The 19,644-nt window shown below is 42.1% G+C and overlaps 1 protein-coding gene across 2 annotated transcripts in view; it reads right to left on the reverse strand.

The window, feature by feature from the left end:
* Positions 1 to 1,805: 1,805 nt before the first annotated feature.
* LOC308470780 (uncharacterized protein) overlaps positions 1,806 to 19,644 on the reverse strand; it is a 33,586-nt gene continuing 15,747 nt past the window's right edge. The window contains exons 3-7 of one of the 2 annotated variants that reach the window (XM_080994226.1): positions 18,247 to 18,289; positions 17,011 to 17,161; positions 15,207 to 15,574; positions 4,404 to 4,497; positions 1,806 to 2,234 (exon numbers count right to left, since the gene is read on the reverse strand). In XM_080994226.1, coding sequence (XP_080850352.1) covers positions 2,188 to 2,234; positions 4,404 to 4,497; positions 15,207 to 15,574; positions 17,011 to 17,161; positions 18,247 to 18,289 — 703 coding nt within the window. In that variant the 3' untranslated portion in view covers positions 1,806 to 2,187. Of the gene's footprint in view, positions 2,235 to 4,403; positions 4,498 to 15,202; positions 15,575 to 17,010; positions 17,162 to 18,246; positions 18,290 to 19,644 lie in introns of both variants that reach the window. The other variant, XM_080994227.1, reaches the window with a different exon arrangement.

A 19,644-nucleotide genomic window follows, 5' to 3' on the forward strand; every position in this document is an offset into this window, starting at 1 on the left:
TCCTGGTCATTTGTCGAGTGGCATTTATGCAACAGCCCCAGACCTTTGCCTGGTAAGTTCTGTGGCAACAACACCACTGCTATTTGATGAGATGAAAGTCATAGAAACCTTAGGTAGAAGTGACATCATCATCTTTGGCTTCCCAATACCAAGGAAAGAGAAAGCTAGTAACTTCTGGAAAGCAAATTTCCAAAGGGTTTTTTTTTTAAAAAAATATGAGGGTAGAAACCTCAAGAAAATTTGGGACAGGCTTCCTATAGAGACACTGGATGGTGTGGCACTCCCTCTGAATGGAACTGGTACATAGTTTAGGGGTGCTTCTAGATCTACCTTTGTCCTTGGAGACCCAGGTAATCTCTGTGGCAAGGCACCCTACTACTAATGCCAACTTCACACTCCCTTGAATAGGGACAGCTTGTCTAGAGCAGGGGTCAGCAACCTTTTTCAGCTGTGGGCCGGTCCACCGTCCCTCAGACCTTGTGGAGACTGGACTATATTTTGACGGGGGGAAATGAACAAATTCCTATGCCCCACAAATAACCCAGAGATGCATTCTAAATAAAAGCACACATTCTACTCATGTAAAAACACCAGGCAGGCCCCACAAATAACCCAGAAATGCATTTTAAATAAAAGGACATGTTCTACTCATGTAAAAACATGCTGATTCCCAGACCGTCTGCAGGCCGAGTTGAAAAGACAATTGGGTGTATCCAGCCCCTGGGCCTTAGGTTGCCTACCCCGGTCTAGAGAGACTCATGCATTGGTAACCTTACAAGCGGATTACTGCAACATGTTCTATGACTGTATAAAGCTTTCCTTGACAATGATATAGGATGGTGCAGCCACATGTGCACATAGTACACCTGTACTGCTGACAAAATGGCTAGTTACTTATCAAGGTCATGTTGACTTATAAAGCCCTGAAGACCATTGGGTCAAGTAACCTGAAATACTGCCTGGCCACATATAGATCTTCTGCATGAACCCTGGGAAAACCTTATTGGTAGCACCACATTCTAATGACTATAATTTGACAACAACTCTGAAACTGGCCTTTTCCTGTCATCAGCTCCATGTTTGGACTGCTCTTCCTTGTGCCATATGGAATGCTTCCTCTATTATCTGTTTTAGATATCTTTTCAAGACCTATTTACACATGCTTTCCCAGACCACTGAATTTGGTTACTGAAGCTGGACTCTGCTTGACAACTTTGGATTTGTGTCTGTTGTTGTAATCGTATGGAGATTAATGGTTTTATATGGTTTGTACATATTGACTTGAGTACGTAGCTTAGAGATTTGTCTTGGATATTATTAAGCAGGTCATGAATGTTCTTAAATAAAGGAGAAATTAGTTCAGGATGGGTAGGGGTTTCTTAAAAGTGAGTTGTGAAAGGCTCAATCCCAAACCATTCCAGAAAGCAAGACAAAGGAGAAGCACATAAAGAAACCAAGGTGGCTATGTAAGGGAGCTTTCTGGGAAACTTTGGTTTTTAAAAAGGGGCATACATATGATGAAATGAAAGGATGGGTGAAGCAACAAATGCACACGACTAGCCAAAGCTTGCAGGGAGAGTGGCAGGAGGACTCAAACCAAGAATAGGGTCATTACTTTCAGGGGGTGGAGGAAATACACTTAAAGCTCTGGTGAACAATGAGGCAAAGCATATTCCATGCTATTGACACAACTTCCTTTTGTTGGGCGGACGAGCAGGCAGGAGCATGTTTCTATAACCTTCAGATAAGAACACTGTCTCTATGACCACACCAAAAAGAGAAGTAATTTTTCACTAGAGCCTGGAAACACAGTTTATTACTGATTTTTAGACACGTATTATCTGTATTCTAGGAGCAGATACTAAATGGAGTATCAGCAGGAATAAAAGTTAAAAGCAGAAACTGTTTATATTTGTAATATATTCACCAACAAAACAGCACTGGGAGGAAATAAGAAAGAAAGAAAAATCAAACAGCAGCTTATAGCCTGCACATGATTGTTAAAAAGCAATACTAAGACAAGTCATGTCAGTGCCATATTAGACATCTTCAGTATTTAAATAGCCTACAGTTAAAGTATGTCATATTCTCCAAGTATCCTGGAAAATATTTGTATTAAACAATCAAGTATTAAAAGATCAAGTAGTAGTTAACATGTTTAATTTATTATCCTTAAGGATGGTAATTTTAATCATTCCATTCATCGCCATTCTCCAAGTCAGATTCTTCAGTATCTGCAAGAAAAGGTTGAGGATAGTAGTGTATTCTATTGAAGCCAATATGTACTGGTGTTCCGTTATGTCATTAACTAAAAATATTGGAGATCATTGCAATTTAATAGCATTGTAATTTAAAAGTAATTGTGATGTGATTAATAGCATAACCCTCTATGGGGTTCAATGGGGCTTACTTTCAGGAAAGTAGGTAATTCTATCCTTACTTGCCCTGGGAGCAAGCCCCATTGAGCTAGGATTGTGGTGCAAGTTTTGCATGAATGGATAGGCGCTGCACAACTAAAAGGAGATTAATACGAGCATGACATTGTACATAAGTAATGCAGAAATTACAGCACTGAACAAATCCTTGTATTGGTTTTGTAAACCTCAGGTTCCTCTGCAAACCTCAGGTTCCCACAAGGACACCAGCATCTCTCTCTTGTTTCTCAGTGTCTGTTTCAGCTCAATTTCCCACAGCATTCACCAACTTTCCTATTAAAGGGAGTGATCTTACCATATAGAAGGGAGTGGAATGCAGTTGTACCTTGCTTCTCAAATGCCTTGTGACTCGAATGTTTTGGCTCCTGAACACCACAACCCCAGAAGTAAGTGTTCCAATTTGCAAACGTTCTTTGGAATCCGAATGTCAGACGCAATTTTTGCAGCTTCCGATTGAGTGCAGGAAGCTCCTGCAGCCAATCGGAAGCCATGCCTTGGTTTCCGAATATTTTCAGAAGTCAAACCGACTTCTGGAACAAAATCTGTTCAAGAACCAATGTACAACTGTATTGGAACTGGAGCATTAGTCAGCATTCCATCTCATAAAAATTGAATAAACAAGTATGACTAACATTGGATGTCACCCATATTTTTGAAACCATCTTTGGGAAACTCCCTTTTTTGGGCTGGGGACAGAGTATAACATTTTTTAGATAAATAAAAACAAGATAGAAGTGTGTACAATGTAACCACATAAAATGTCAGTTACCTGCCTAATGAATTTGTAACCAAGATCAGTGTCCCAAGAGTGTGCAAAGAATAATATAATGTGATCTTTCATTCACAGTTTCTAGTATCAAACAGAAAAGGTTCTTTTGTTTCTTTCTAGTACAGATAATAACTTTTATAATCCCATTTTTTTATTTAAAAAAGGCAGGTAGTTGTGTAGTACTCTGATTTTGTAATAAAATATTGCTTATTTGATTGAGTAAACATATTAACCTTTTATATCTAGAAGCAATAGTTAAAGGCAGGAAGAGACGCATTACTTTCCCTAGTCCACTGAATGTTCTCTAGAAGAAGAAGAAGAAGAAGAAGAAGAAGAAGAAGAAGAAGAAGAAGAAGAAGAAGAGTTTGGATTTGATATCCCGCCTTTCACTCCCCTTCAGGAGTCTCAAAGCGGCTAACATTCTCCTTTCCCTTCCTCCCCCACAACAAACACTCTGTGAGGTGAGTGGGGCTGAGAGACTTCAGAGAAGTGTGACTGGCCCAAGGTCACCCAGCAGCTGCATGTGGAGGAGCTGAGACGCGAACCCGGTTCCGCAGATTACGAGACTACCGCTCTTAACCACTACACCACACTGGCTCTCTAAAGCTACATGGTCTCATAAAAACATCTGGAAGAGGCCTGGTAAAAGTAGAATTATTCCTTTAAAAAATTTGCAAACACCAGGGAGAGATGAGTTTGTGGTTCCTGTTCCTATCCAGCTTTCTAAATATGACATTGCTTGCTAATTGCTGCTATATCATAAATGTCAGCTTCAGCTTCTGTCCTCTGTGATTCCTCACATATGGCTTTCAATCTGTCATAACCATGGTACTTCCCCCCCCCCCTCCATTACCATTAGACTTAGAAAATTAAATAGAACGTGACCTCATACGGTGCCACATTTATCCCAGACTTCACCCAATATTTCAGCTGTTTTTAGCAATAGCTTTTTAGGAACAGATCGAGTTCAAGATCCTTGCCATCTTCACACATTTCTAATTGACATAATGAATGAATATTCAACATTTTAAAAGGGACAGGAAGCACTGGCTTTTCAGAAGCGTATTCACCCAGTTCTTGGGGGATCACTTACTGTACTTTGTTCCAGTGAAAATTATTGAACAGATGCTTGTCCAAAGGAACAATAAAGCAATATAGTTTTAAGTTACATGTTGAAGGGGGGGTTCCAAGTCATCTACCTGAAAGGTGTATTGCCTTGTGTCTCTTCTGAACAACATCCTTAAGAGCAGCAACTATGTCGTCATCAATGGGAGGCATTGGATTCTGAGCTACCTGTTTTCAAAGTTAAAAAATGAAACAGTGAAGCAGCTTTTAGAAGTCAAATCTACTTTGGAACTATCAGCATAACTAATCAGCCATCTGGTTCTTTTTAGGAGTTTTTATTCGGTCAGGATCGAGTAGCTTGGTGTCTGCTCCAAGAATCAACACAAACATCTAGGCAAATTCATGTTTAGGCTATCAGTGGCTAGTTTGTTTGTTTATTGCATTTCCATCCCATCCGTTTTCTCCTAAGGTGGGGGACATGGTTCTTTCCCCCATTTAATCCCCAAAACAACCTGGTGAGGGAGGTTAGGCTGAGACTCACCCATTGAAGTTCATGGCCAAGTGGGGATTTGAACCCTGGTCTTCCAGGTCTTAGTCTGACAATCTAACCACTACACCACACTGGCTGTCAAAAGTAGTTGTGATGGCCATAAAGCCTCTAATGCTATGCCTCCATGTACCAGGTACAGGAGTGGCCTCCTCCCTCTCACAATGATTGCAGTGCCACCCACTGCTTCTTTCAACCCCCTTCTCAAAATTTACCTTCTCCATTAGTACTTCGGGACAAGTCACTGGTCATCTTTGTGCCTTGCTGTATCCAAGCCTAAACGCACATAGCTGCAAAAACCTCACATTCTCTCTCCCCTCTGCCAACTTCCCTCTTTTCCTTCTGTTGTCTCCTAAAATGGAAACCCTTGGGAGGGCAGGAGAGACCGTGTTCTCTCATTCTTCAACAAGCACCATGTACATAGATGGTACTATATAAAAACATTTCTTCAAATGAGTTTTACCATTCCAGGATTAATAGTACAAAACTCTCATTTCCAAGCATAATTTCAGCACTTATTTGCCATACTTTTCTAGTTTTCGCTGCCAGCAGATTGAGAAGGATCAAATATTTCATTGCTATGTTTTGTCTTTCCCACCCATCTTTGACCTTTTGTCTTTCCCATCATCTGCACTCTATCTTTAAAGCAGTATCACACCACTTTAAACAATCATGGCTTCCCCCAAAGAATGCTGGGTACTGTGGTTATTTAAGGATGCTGAGAGTTGTTAGATGACCCTTATTCCCACAGAGACCTACAATTCCTAGAGTTCCCTGGGAATACAGTGGTACCTCAGGTTAAGAACTTAATTCATTCTGGAGGTCCGTTCTTAACCTGAAACTGTTCTTAACCTGAGGTACCACTTTAGCTAATGGGGCCTCCCGCTGCCGCTGCTGCGCAATTTCTGTTCTCATCCTGAAGCAAAGTTCTTAACCCGAGTTACTATTTTTGGATTAGAGGAGTCTGTATCCTGAAGCGTCTGTAGCCTGAAGCATCTAACCCGAGGTATCGCTGTACACTTTGGTTGTTAAATCACTCTGAGATGGGGCCTTAATGTCTCAGTGTAAAACAAAAGTATATCTCCATCCATCTCCTTTCTTGCAGCCATGCCATTGAGGAAATATATTTACCGTAGCAAGCTATGTTGGAGGAGGATGTTTACTACTATACGTCAAAAACTATAAATTCTGTGTTTCTGCATTTGCACAAGGAGAAATAAGACTATTTAATAAAAGTTCCATAAGTAGCAGTTTTGTAGCTTCAAGTCTCTTTTCCTCCTATCTTCTGCAAGTAGTCTCAAAGGGCCACATAATTTTATACAGAACTTGCAATTAAAGTTATTTTATTCCTCTATAAGCTTAGATCTCTGTTTTATCATACATGGCAATTATATCTAGGCAATCATCTCCACTTTTATTGCTGTGTTGACTCAGGGGCCTCAGACTTGTTTAGAATGCATATTTGAATTGTTCTCATTTTCAAACAGCATAGAGAAAATAGTTGGGTTTAGAAAGGATATCAGAAGAGTACAACAGCAATAAGCAATATGTATGTGGTGGACAGGAAAACAACTCGATTAACAAATAATTTAGAGCAAAGAGATCTACATTACTATGGTCACACTGTATGTGTTCTCTGGACAGCCCAAAGGATTTTAAAGGTGGAAATTGTATCTCGCCTGATAGCCCCAGCCCCCAGCCCCACTATGATTGACCAGTTTTAAATCTGACTACTTGGACTGCTCTATTTCAGTTTACATTTTATAGTTAAATCTTCAATCTCTTTTTCTTCACTTTGCCGTTATATTTTTATGTTGCTGTGATTTATATTGTTCATTGCCTCCTTTAAAAAGGTGGGGTGTAAATGCCCACATACCGTATTTTTTGCTCGATAAGACTCACTTTTCCCCTCCTAAAAAGTAAGGGGAAATGTGTGTGCGTCTTATGGAGCGAATGCAGGCGGGAGGCTCTGCTCAGCACTCCCTTTAAAGAGCCATGTGGAGCGTGTGTGCGGTTCTTGGGGGCTTTTCCCTTTTTTGTATTCCAGTTATTAATTATAACAGCAAATCCTTCCCATTTTTCATAATATTCTGTCATTAAATTACCTTAATCTATTTTAACCTTATCTTACTACAAAAGACCCTAGAACTTAAAACTTAAATCTTATTTATACCAATTTCTCATAACCATAACATATTCTTGCATAGTTCTTTTTAACATTTCTGCTAAAGCCAAATAGTTTCGTTCCAACATTTTTCTAATACTCATTAATTTTACAAAACAATCCTAAATAAAAATTTTTTAAAAAAAACTTTCTTCCAATCTTCATCCAACGTCTCTTCCTCCTGGTCCCGGGTTTTGTCAGTCCTTTCTGTCCCATCCATCTAGTTCATTAACCCGGTAACCTTATATCCGAGGCCCTTAAGTCTCTTTCATGTCCCTTCCTCAGATCTTCTTCATATTTATACCTGTACTTTACTTTGTCTCCTGGTCCTTTCACTCGTGGAAACTCCAACTTGACAGTATTTTTGTCCCTTCTCAACAGATCAGCCCCTTTTCCATAATCCACACTGAACTCCATATGGTATTTAAAAGCATGTTTCAAAGTCCCTCCAAGTTGGGGACGCCCACAACCCAAAACTCCTCATGGCCCATTGCCAGACTTGAAAAGTCAAGGCATCCCTGCATAGGGGGGTCTATCCAGCCCCCCATCTCCAAGCCCAACAAAACTCTCTCTCTCCAAATCTGGCTTTTTCCAAGTTCATTTGTCAAATCCAACAACTCATGTTCCTGCTGGGCCACAGCTCCCTCCATCTCTGCCACCCGAGGTCCAACAACAATCTCCTCCCACATCTGATCTGTCAGAGCACACTCCTGAGTTGATTCCTGGGTGGGTTCTATATAGATACCCACTACCTGTCCAAAATTTCTAATCGCAAGAGTCATCAAATCCGTCTTCTCATGTAACTGTTCCAATAAAGCACTTGTCTTACAGAAAGCATGCACCAGAGCCTCTGAATATATTGTTATGCAAGGTCAGAAGTCTGTTCCCACAATCTTAATCTGTTTGCAGCTGCGAAGCTCCCCAGTTCAAGTTTAATAACAGTTTCACAAGCTCCCTCTAGGGGAAGAACTTCTATTTGTATCAATCTCTTTTCTTTTTTTCTTTTTTTAACAACAGATCTAACAACAAAGTTTCCTTTTTCAGATATTTTGTCAGTATTTGTTCCTTTAAAATGCGAAAGAGAACAATGGAGTCACTATGTTTCTCTTCTTTTAACTATCTGTCAAAAATATTTGTCTATAGTCAATAAACTTCCCAAAAACGTCTGTCCTGACATCCCGCTCCCAGGTTCAAGACGGTGGAAAATTACTTTTCTTTACACTCTCTCCTGCAAGTTTAAACCATCCAGAAAAAATCCCCCCTCTTCTCCTGCTTCCGAAGGGGGTTCAGTAGTTTTAAATGATGAAAGTTGATCCTTTACAAACGATTTTCTGAACTCTAGTTTGCCATGTCTTTGCTTTAATCTATCTACAAGAAATGGAAGGCTGACTTCCTGTTTAGACCTTCCCGCTTCAGTGCCAAATTAATAAGAATTTCCTAATCCAATTTTCCCTTCTACTCACAGATCGTTGTTTAAAGTCCAATTGTCCAAATTTGATCTGCCACGGGTAGTTGTTTTTGTAACCAAATTGTCTGAGGAAAAAGGTAGCGCTCTCCGGCAATGGCTGTGCGGCTTCGCTCCACGGAAGAAGCAGTTGACTCTCAGCACCGCGCCACTAGCCCCTCTTCGCTCCGGAGCCCGTAGTTGGGTTCCTTTACGGATTGGGGGGGCGCAAAAGGTGCCCGAGTCCCATGGTCACAGGCTTCCTCCGCCTGTGATTTTTTGAAGGGTCCCCGCTTCACCGTAGCAGAACAGACCCGTTTTCCGTGGAGCCAGTCCCTCCGGATCAGAGGGAGTCCACCATTACCGATGGCGCCACCCCGGAAGTCCACACGCTCTGCAAAGGGAGCGCGGCTCTTGGGGGAGCCTTCATCCCGCTGCCCGGGAGAGGTTGCGCGCGGCTATCCCATAAGCTAGGACAGCAAGCGGGATCACTGCGCAGCAATCCCGCTTGCTGTCCTGGCTTCTGGCTTAGCCCCTCCGTCCCTTCCACCACCTCCCAGAAAAGCCCCCAAGAGCCGCGCTCCCTTTAAAGAGCCGTCTGCAAGCGCCGCACACACGCCCCACGCACCTTGTGAAAAGGAGCCCTGAGCAGAGCCTGGGATGCATACAGGCTCTGCTCAGCGCTCCCTTTAAAGAATATATTTTTCCTTGCATTCCCCCTCTAAAAACTAGGTGCATCTTATGGAGCGAAAAATACGGTATTTATTTTTATTCTTAAAAGCATGTTATGAATCATCTTCCTGCCCACAAGGCAATCATCAACAAATACAACAATACAGATAAAAACACAAAATGTAACCAGAATGTGGAATTAAAGCCTCATAAACAGCCAGGCAAAACATAAAAAGAAAAGCCTCTTAAGAGACGAGCGTCGCATCCTTGCCTATGTTAGGTAACATAAGTGAAGATCAAACCAAGGCCTGTGCAGTCTAATATGTTCCCTCTGTGGCCAGTAGGGTGGGCCAAGTGTTCTACTTTACAGAAGGACCATCAGAAGATACAGTGCTACCTCGGGTTACAGACACTTCAAGTTACAGACGCTTCAGGTTACAGACTCCGCTAACCCAGAAATAGTACCTTGGGTTAAGAACTTTACCTCAGGATGAGAACAGAAATCGTTCAGCAGCAGCGGGAGGCCCCATTAGCTAAAGTGGTACCTCAGGTTAAGAACAGTTTCAGGTTAAGAACGGACCTCCAGAATGAATTAAGTTCTTAACCCGAGGTACCACTGTAATTCTCTGTTTCAAGGGCTTTCTAGCCCTAGCTGGTTTAAAGATAAAGAAGCATGAGAAGAGGTATTGAAAGTGCTCATCAACAGCACCTTCACAGAATACCAAGTAGGCACCCAGACCAGTCTTCCCTACTGTGGTAAGATGCATTTCCACTTAAATTGCAGTCATTATCTCTAAATTTGCATCAACACATAGGAAATATCAATATGCAAATCCTTGTCTTTTTCCTGGTGATTCATTTCCTTCTTTTTGGTAACAGGGTGCCTATGGGAATCCTTCAAACTATCCATGAACTCAGTGTATTAGATTATTTGCATGTATTCTGAATGATCGTCTGGGGCAGATTGTAAAGCGACCCCCCTCCCCCCCAACCTCTGGCAATTGTAGTCTCTTATTTATGAATTAAATTGCCAAACAGCATTTTTTTTAAACAGGGCACATGATATAAAACCACCATGCCCACATAAAGCATTCTCTGAATCAGAAAGCAAGGACCAATCCAAAAAATTAGTTTCCACTTTCCACAAGATGAAGTTGATCACATCCACACAACTTAAGTCAGCCCCACTAAATCTGATTTTTAAAAGATGGCCAGCCGCACAGCAAGGACTGACAATGTTTGGAGACTTTTAGACACCTTATACTTAAAGTTACAACATAAAATTTAGAGAAATGCAGGGTTTGGATATTTATTGCTACATAATGTTAATGCCATATTTTTTCCCCTCTCTAAACAAGTTTCAGTCATAATTAAAATAATTTGTTAGACAAATTGGCCAGAGGGGCTTTTATTTATTGAATTTGCAAAGTGTCCTAATGTTCCAAGACTTCTAAGAAACAACAACTCATTTTTAGTCGGCTCCCAACAGCTGAAGACTAGCAAATTAGAAACAAAGCTTTGTCTCTTAGATGAGAGCTGCCATCACCCCAGGCGTTTTATCTAGCAAGATGCATGAACTCAATCTGCTTTCTTCTTGGCTTCAAGAAAGCAGCTGAGGTAATTAGCCTGTCACTGGGACTTAGGACTGATTTTTATTTTATTTTTAACATAAGAGATTAGAATAAGCCTCCAGTTATTAAGGTCCTTTTGCTTGTGTAACCAGAGCTTGTGCAAGTGCAGAATTCACGTTATATAGCTGGCTTGCACTTGCCTCACTTCCTGAAGGCAACTGAAGACAGCTTACTATAAGCACCCTGAGGATTTCTTGTTTCAGCTTGCATGCATTTAGATGAGCTAGTCAGCAATGTCAGGTACAAACACAGGAAATTCAGGCCATCTATGGCAGAGCTGGGTAACCCATACCCCCAACTGTCCCAATTTGACTGGGACATCCTGGAATTACAGAAGCCATCCTGGCTTCTGATTGGATCCTGAAATGTCCCGTGCTCTCACCTTGCACCTGTGCACCTCCTCCTCGTCACTTGGCCCAAATGGTGCCAGCTTCCAAAAGTACGTTGTGAGCGACTTCCGGAGTGGCGCCATCGGCAATGGTGGACTCCCTCTGAACTGGAGGGACTAGCTCCGCGTGAAACGGGTCTTCTCCGCTACGGCGAAGCGGGGACCTTTTTAAAAATCACAGGCGGATGAAGCCTGTGACCATGGGACTCGGTGGGCACCTTTAGCACCCCTCCCAACCCGCAAAGGAACCCACTAACGGGCTCCGAAGTGAAGAGGGGGAAGTGGCGCGGTGCTGTGAGTCAACTGCTATTTTCGTGGAGCGAAGCCGCATAGCCGTTGCCGGAGAGCGCTGCCTTTTTCCTGGGACAATTTGGATTCTAAAATAAGCACCCGTGAGTACTTAAACTTTGAACAACTGGACTTTAAATAAGGACTTGCGAGCAGAAAGGAATTGGACTTAAAAATTTATTTCAATTTGGTACTGAAACGGGAAGGTCTAAACAGGAAGTCAGCCTTCCGTTCTTTTGTAGACAGAATAAAGCAAAGACAACGTAAACTAGAGCTCAGAAAATCGCCTCTAAAGGATTGGATTTCATCATTTAAAATTGTGGAACCCCCCTTCGACAGCAGGAGAAGAAGGGGGATCTTTTTCGGACTGTTTAAACAAGCAGAAGTGAGTTTAAAGTAAAGTAACTTTCCACCGTCCTGATCCTGGAGCGGGGTGTCAGGACTGACGTTTGCAGCTCATTGACCAGAGACAAACGTTTTTGACAGATAGCTAAAAGAAGAGAAACATAGTGATTCCACTGTTTCCTTTCGCAGTTTAAAGGAACAAATATTGACAAAATATCTTAAAAAGGAAAACTTTGTTGCAAGAACAAATAGAAGTTTTCCCCCTAGAGGGACACTGTGAAACTGTAACTAATTCCAGGGAGCCGGCAGCTGTTACAGATTACAATCGTGGGAATAGACATTTGACCTTGCAGGACAATGTATTCAGAAGCTCTGTTGTGTGCTTTCTATAAAACAAATGCCCTACTGGAACAGCTACATGAGAAGACGAATTTGATGGCGAATTTGATTAGAAATTTTGAACAGGCAGTGGGAAACTTTGAACAGACAGTGGGAAAATATGTGGAGCCCACCCAGGAATTAAATCAGCAGTGTGTCCTGACAAAACAGGCCCAACAGGAATATGAGCTTTCGGATTTGGCAAATGAACTTGGAAAAAGCCAGATTTGGAAAGAAAAAGTTTGGTTTGGCTTGGAAATGGGGGGCTGGATTGACCCCCCTATGCAGGGATGTTTGGACTTTTCAAATCTGGCAATGGGCCATGAGATGTTTGGGATTGTGGGGGCTCTTAATTTTGGAGGGTTTTTGAAACATGTTTTTAAATACCACATGGAATTTAGTGTCGAATATGGAAAGGGGGCTGATCTGTCGAGAAGGGTCAAAAATATTGCTAAGCTGGAGTTCCCACGAGCAGGAGACAAGGGAAAATATAGTTACAAATATGAAGAAGAGCTGCGGAAGGGACATGGAAGAGATTTAAGGGCCTCGGACATAAGGTTACAAGGTTAATGTGCTAGATCGATGGGATAATAAGGACTGACAAAACCCGGAACCAGGAGGAAGGGACGCTGGATGAAGATTGGATTTGTTTTTATTTCTTTTTTTTTTACTATTAGGACTGTTTTATAAAATTGATGAATGTTAGAAAAATGTTGGAATGAAATTACTCGGCTTTAGTAAAAATCTTTAAAGAATTATAAAAGAATATTATGGTTATGAGAAGTTGGTAAAGATAAGATTTAAGTTTTAAGTTTCAAGGTTTTTTTTAATAGAAAGATAAGATTAAAATAGTTCAAGGTAATGTAATGACAGAATATTATGAAATATGGAAAGGATTTGCTGTGACAATTAACAACTAGGATACAAAAAAAGGGAGGAGGAGGAGGTCAAAGAAAGAAGGTAATGACAGTTGAGGATTTGAGAATAATCGATTTGTTTTTAAATGTTTGTGGTGTATTTTTGTTTGTTTTTTTGTTCTTTCTTATTTTGAATTTGTATTTGTATTGTTGGAAGTGGTTTGTTTTTCTCTTTTTCTACTTTGTTTTTTTTGTAACTTTAAAAAAAAATTCCAATAAATATCATTAAAAATAAAATAAAAAGTACGTTGTGAGCCTGGCTCCTCCTGCTTTACAGACTTCGCTAAAGCCAGTAACATAAAGTGATCAAACTAGTCTCTAGTTTATGGCTTTAGCCAAGTCTATTCTATAGAATCTGTTCTATGGTCTTTTTCTACAGAACTAGCTCATTGTTCTGCTAATCTGCATGCTGATTCACAGCCATCTTTCATAGTCCGCTGTGGAGATGGGTGAAGCTATGGCAGTGTGGCCTGCATCAGATCAGTGTGGTACCACTGCTAGCTTATCTTGTACCATTCTATTTCATGGTATCACAGTCCTAGTCCTGGTCTTGGTCCAAAAGTCCTAATAACACATAACCTAAGACCAGAGATCTGCATTGGCTCCCAGTACGTTTCCGAGCACAATTCAAAGTGTTGGTGCTGACCTTTAAAGCCCTAAACGACCTCGGTCCTGTATACCTGAAGGAGCGTCTCCACCCCCATCATTCAGCCCAGACACTGAGATCCAGTGCCAAGGGCCTTCTGGCAGTTCCCTCACTGCGAGAAGTGAGGTTACAGGGAACCAGACAGAGGGCCTTCTTGGTAGTAGCACCCACCCTGTGGAACGCCCTCCCTTCAGATGTGAAGGAAATAAGCATCTATCTTCTCTTTAAAAGACATCTGAAGGCAGCCCTGTTCAGGGAAGTTTTTAATATTTAATGCTGTACTGTTTTTAACACTTGATTGGAAGCCGCCCAGAGTGGCTGGGGAAACTCAGCCAGATGGGCGGGGTATAAATAATAAATTATTATTATAAGTATACAGTATTCACTTATCGTGGCAACAGCTATATTTATCCAATGGGATACACTGAATTCTCCAGTGGCACCCTAATCTCACATATAAGAACAACGGTTCCAACACTGTGGTATTGTTGGCCTAATGCAGCTCCTACATTGAACAGTACCCATGTACCTTTGGAACAAGGCCCTGTACAGTGGAACAAGCTGTGCATTTTCCCTCCTTCTCTCAAAATGAGACAAGGTTCATTCCCAATCACATCTTACTACTCATAACATCTTTCCACCCACCTGCTGATGCCATTAAGTTATACAAAACAAAATGGAGAGAGAGATACCACCCACTTAGGCAGGCCAAAGTTCAGCGTCTCCCATCTTCTAGGTCAGGCATCCCTAAACTCGGCCCTCCAGCTGTTTTGGGACTACAACTCCCATCATCCCTAGCAGGGCAGTCTTAAGCATATGCGGCATCGGGGTGCAAAGATCTACCCAGCAACGCCCCCCCCCCAAGGTTTGACTTGGATGGAGCAGCCACAGCCAGGCACCTCACACAACGCAGCCTCTCTCTGCCCTAGCTGGCAGCCTCTTTCTGCTACGGAGGAGCTGTGTGCGTGCAGCCCAGTTGAGAAGAAGGGCCGGCCGCCTCAGTGCCTTGCAGCAGAAGAGCCTGTGGCACTCTGATGGGCTCTTCCCCAGACTCCAACTCTCGGGCCCCAGACTTTCGGCCTGGTGCCCCTGAGAGCCCAGCGCCCAGGTGCCCCGCACCCCTTGGGCCAACAGTTAAGATGGCCCTGATCCCTAGCTAACAGGAGCAGTGGTCAGGGATGATGGGAATTGTAGTCCCAAAATAGCTGGAGTGCTGAGTTTGGGGATGCCTGTTCTAGGTAATCCCCAGCTTCCAAACAGAGCACAGAGATAAGAAGCATTACCTCTGAGATATGGCAAACAGGTTTATTAAGTGAATGCTTAGTATGTGCTCACCATTTTGGCTTGGTTTTTAGACTTAAAAGTTCACTAGAAAATTAGCTGAAGACATAGGCACAAAGCTTGCATTTTGAGCAGTGTTGTTTTAAAAGCCAATTCGGGGGATGGGGAGGAGATTAACAGGAACGCTTAAGCTATCATCAGATAACCGGTGCAGTATTGAAATAAAAGATACTTGCTGGTTTCAGTTGTGTCCCTTTTCTGATCCGACTCATTAGAATGTTGCGGGTGAAAGGAGTTAGTCGGTTGTCACTCTTTGACTTTTTCAGCTGCACGTCCTTCAAATTTTGGATCAAATTGTGTTGAGATACCCTTTTGGAAGGAGACATGCAAGGTGCTGGAGATATGACAACTGCAGGGAGTTCAACATAATGAGACGACTCATCTGATTTTGATATGGAGCTAGGTGCTGCTAGTACATCCTTAAATCCATCCTTCACTCCTAAACTACAGGAGTCTTGTTTATTGTTTGGGCTGCAAGTGGAATCCAGCTCCGTGGGCATTGCAGGATAAAGCAGAGGATGGTCAAGGGGTTTTTCCAATAAGCCTGCAGAAAGACAGGTGTGAAACAGCTCCTCAGCCCATTCAATTAAAGTTTTCAACAAAATCGTTTTCTTCCAAAGCCCCACCAAGTTAAGCAAGAAAGCAAAGTCCCAAGTAAAGCAAGATTTTTTAAAAAATTACCAAGAGCAACATTGAATCTGATTGTTGATGTCCATGTACGAAGCCACTGTTACTTACATCCCAAACACAGATTTCTTTATTTTTACACGTTCCAAATCCACATATGGATTCAGGGCTATGCACGAAAAAATGCAAATATCCACATGCAAAAATTAAAACCAACTTTATGCATTCTAAAAGGGTGCTTGCTTATGAATTGGTCAAGGTAGTTAGAACAGCTTGAAAGGTTTATTCTGTTATACCAGTTCTGTGTGATCTGCAGGAATTGCCCGTTAGTTGCTGGTTACTTCTAAAGCCCTGAATGGTTTGGTACCTGCTTTCTCATCTGATTCCTCAGCACCCCAAAACCTGCATGGTGGTATCATAGGCCCCATGTCACAGAGCTGGATCTAGACACCTCAAAGAAGTGTTTCAGTTAAATGCATTGTAAATGTAAACAGGGAAAACAGGTAGAGGAAAATGGGACTCCACAGCGCCATCTGGTGGCATAATGTTCTATAGCATACACAACGCATATGAATCGCTTTTCCAATCTAGCCGAGCCCCAGGTGGGATGGGGTGGGAATGGCAGGATCCGTCAGAGGGGGAGGAAGAGGCCGCAGAGATGGGGGGCAGAGGCAGTTTGAACAGTGATCTGGATGAGGGTTCCATCCTGTGGCTCTAGGACATCCCAGTAAGCAAGGGGAAGCCAGTCTCCACCATGCCTCTGAGGAACAAGGTTCCCACAGTAGCCAGGGAGCCATCCTGCCAATCCATGGAACTAGCCAGATTGGAGATGGAGGGAGAGTCAGAGGGTTGGACTAGAGTGCTCTTCACTCAAGGTGTGCCATCATCAGTGCAAGTGTGAACAGATCCAGCCCTCAGTTGCAAGCATAGTCTTCTCACCTGGGATGGGTATGGCAAAAGTAACAAGCCCCGCCAAGCACCAATAAAAGCAGAGGATGAAAGACAGGACAGGTGGTGGCTAGGGCCTTTTCTGTAGAACAGCCCCACCCTGGTGTTCACTTTTTGAATACAAGACAGGGACTATTAAGCCTTTAAACAAACATCTTTAGAAACTCTCAATGGTACAAGGGAACAGGGAAAGCTGTCTACCCTGAGTTTCTCACAGCACGGCACGGCACAGTCACTAGCCAACTGGTGGCTGCCATACTTGTGCAACCACATTCCATACTGCGTTTGTATGCAGCAAGGCAGCCAGTGACTATACCAATACATTTGACCGCTTGGATAAATGTTTACATAACATTAATACAGAAAAATGTTTTCACTACCTACACAGGTGCTCAAGTGCAATACCTGTCGCCTTTGCCTCTTTCACTACTGCTTCTACACCCCCACATTTCTCAATTACTTCCAAAATCTTCTTTGATGTTCTCCTGTCCTTCAGGTGGTCCTGCGTTATGCCAGCCTTAGCAAAGATCATCTTTAGTTCAGGATCTAAGCTGGTCTGCAAGACAAGGTAAAATTGTAAAACTGAGCAGCATGTTTCTTAATCATGAACCCCAAATACTTCCCATATAGAAACGGTTAGGACTGAGTTGTAAAGCATGTCGAATTCAAAACGATTTTCCTGTGTGTTTTTTTAATGTGGCCTCTCATTCACTAATCCTGTAAACTAGTTCATTCGTCTTGCTAGGAAACCTGGAAACTAGTTGGAGGTGCTGAGTATTGATAGAGATTATTAAGTGTCTCTTACTTAACGAACAAGACCCATCATTATTTGAGGAAAACCACAAGCAAACCATAAGGGGCAAATAAACAGAGCTTTGCTGTAGACAAGGTTGTTCAACTGTGTCCAAAAAAAGAAGGAGGCTATAACGGCTACAGAGCTTTGAAAACAGGGCTCACCACTAGCCTGTGACACATTTGGAATTTTGAAGAAGTGCAATGGGCACCAATCAGAAAATGACATAACATAAAAAGGCCGCCTCATCTTAAAAGGGCATAAACATAAAATGATGTAGACCATGCTCTATTCAGTGGAAAAGAAAGCATCAGTCAGCACTGCGCTGACAGTGAGGAGGTCTTTGCATCTCACCTGTGTTGGGGAAGAAAGAAAAAGTAGGTGTCCAGGCTTTGTATTTACTGAAAAGTGGGTCTATTTAAGGGAATGTATTTGAAGCAGGAAAGACCAGGCTATAAATAACAACAACAACAATTATAATATTATTTATACTCTGCCCATCTGGCAAGTGCAACAGAACTAAGAAGAGCAAACAGTCTCTCGTGCCTTGTGATTTTGGAGATGGCTGTCTACCAAGACATTTTGCAGGAGACATAGGAGGCAATGGTGGGCAAACTGCTGTGCACAAGGCACCACTTTGGAGACCCCTGCCTTTGAAGAAAAGGGCCTTTCTTTGCATGCGTACTTGCTGACAAAAATGCTTGCATAAAGGTAAAGCTCAAACAAGTTAGAATGTCACTCTCAGATCATGAGAGAAAGCTCGTTTTTTGTAGCAACCATTTTAAAAAGGAGAAGAAAAGAGGAAGCATTGATAGTTGAGCAAGCAATAATCCACAGCAATTACTTACAGCAAAACCAGTTTGGGGACTCCATCCAATGTGACAGAGATGTCTAAAAGACAGATTAGCATTTTTAGCAGATATCACTGAAGACTTGGATTGTCAAAGCAAGCGTATCAAAGCAAAGCATGTTAGTTAGAATACTGTAGTACAAACTCAGGGCAGAAACTAGGCTTTCTGTCACCCAGGTCAAAGACCCATTTTGGCACATACACCCTAGATGCATGTTTGTGTACATACACAAACACACACATACACACCTCAACACATTTATTTGTAAAGGGCATAAAAAATAGGCAATATATTATTTGAATACAAAGGAATCCTAAGTAGTAGTATGACTATGACCAAAGGGAAGATGAGCATCCCTTCCAGTAAAAGCAATTTTTTGGTCAAAAGTAGAACTTCCATGTGCAGCATTGTCTATCTGAGGTCAGGTTTTGAATTGGATTTATTTGGTCACAGGATCATTAAAAGACTGCATTTTCATAAGATCAGTTAAGAGGCTGTCTCTGAGGCTTTTTGCCACCCATCCATCTTCTTGGTTCTGTGCAAACCCTTTCAAGGAGTTTTGACATGTAAATTTACTCCCAAGTAAGCTTCAACAAGATTCCTTCCCAGCTCTGACAAACTGCTGTTTTTTATTTTATTAATACTGGTAAATTTACCAACTTCTCACGTGGAGGCTTATTCTAACAACAGGCCTCTCAACCAACAATAGCCAGGAGCATAAGAGACTACAGCAGATTGCATAAAAAGAAAAACTCATCTTCTTATAGGCTGTTAATGATTCAGGTAAGCAACACTGTTCCCCAGGTAAGCAACTAAGTTCCCCATCTTAGTTGAGAACCAGTTGATGCAGTTAGTTACCTCTACCTCTACATGAGAAGTAACCCAAGTTAAGATGGTATATGGCATTAAGGCAGGGTTGATCACGGAACAATAACTAGTCAGACCTGCCTCCTGTGCCTTTAACACCAACTTCATTGGGGTGCGGGGAGGGGACTTCAGTTTTACAATATCTGCTCATGTCTGCAGATCAAGCAACTGTTAAAGGCATAGCAGAAAGTTACAGCCTCAAAGCTGCTCCTTTAGCACAATGTGGACTCTGCCAACAGTTGCCTGGAATCCACATTAGCTGACCTGAAGCACCAGCCGTGCAATAACCCTTCTGTTAGAGAAGAAATTAGACTGTATAATGATTAGCAAATACTCTCAATAGTCAGCAGTATGATGCTGAAATTTTAAAAATTTATTTATTTATATTTTTATACTTCTCTCCCACCTTTTTCTGCAAGGAGCTCATCTAATCTCTCCTTTCTCATCTAATCCCCCACAACAACCCTGTGAGGTAAGTTGGGCTGAGAGGCAGTGGCTGGCCTGAGGTCACCCAGTGAGCTTCATGGC

This window comes from Podarcis pityusensis (assembly GCF_964106645.2).
Source record: "Podarcis pityusensis genome assembly, chromosome: 2".
In the NCBI taxonomy this organism is placed as follows: Eukaryota; Metazoa; Chordata; class Lepidosauria; order Squamata; family Lacertidae; genus Podarcis; species Podarcis pityusensis.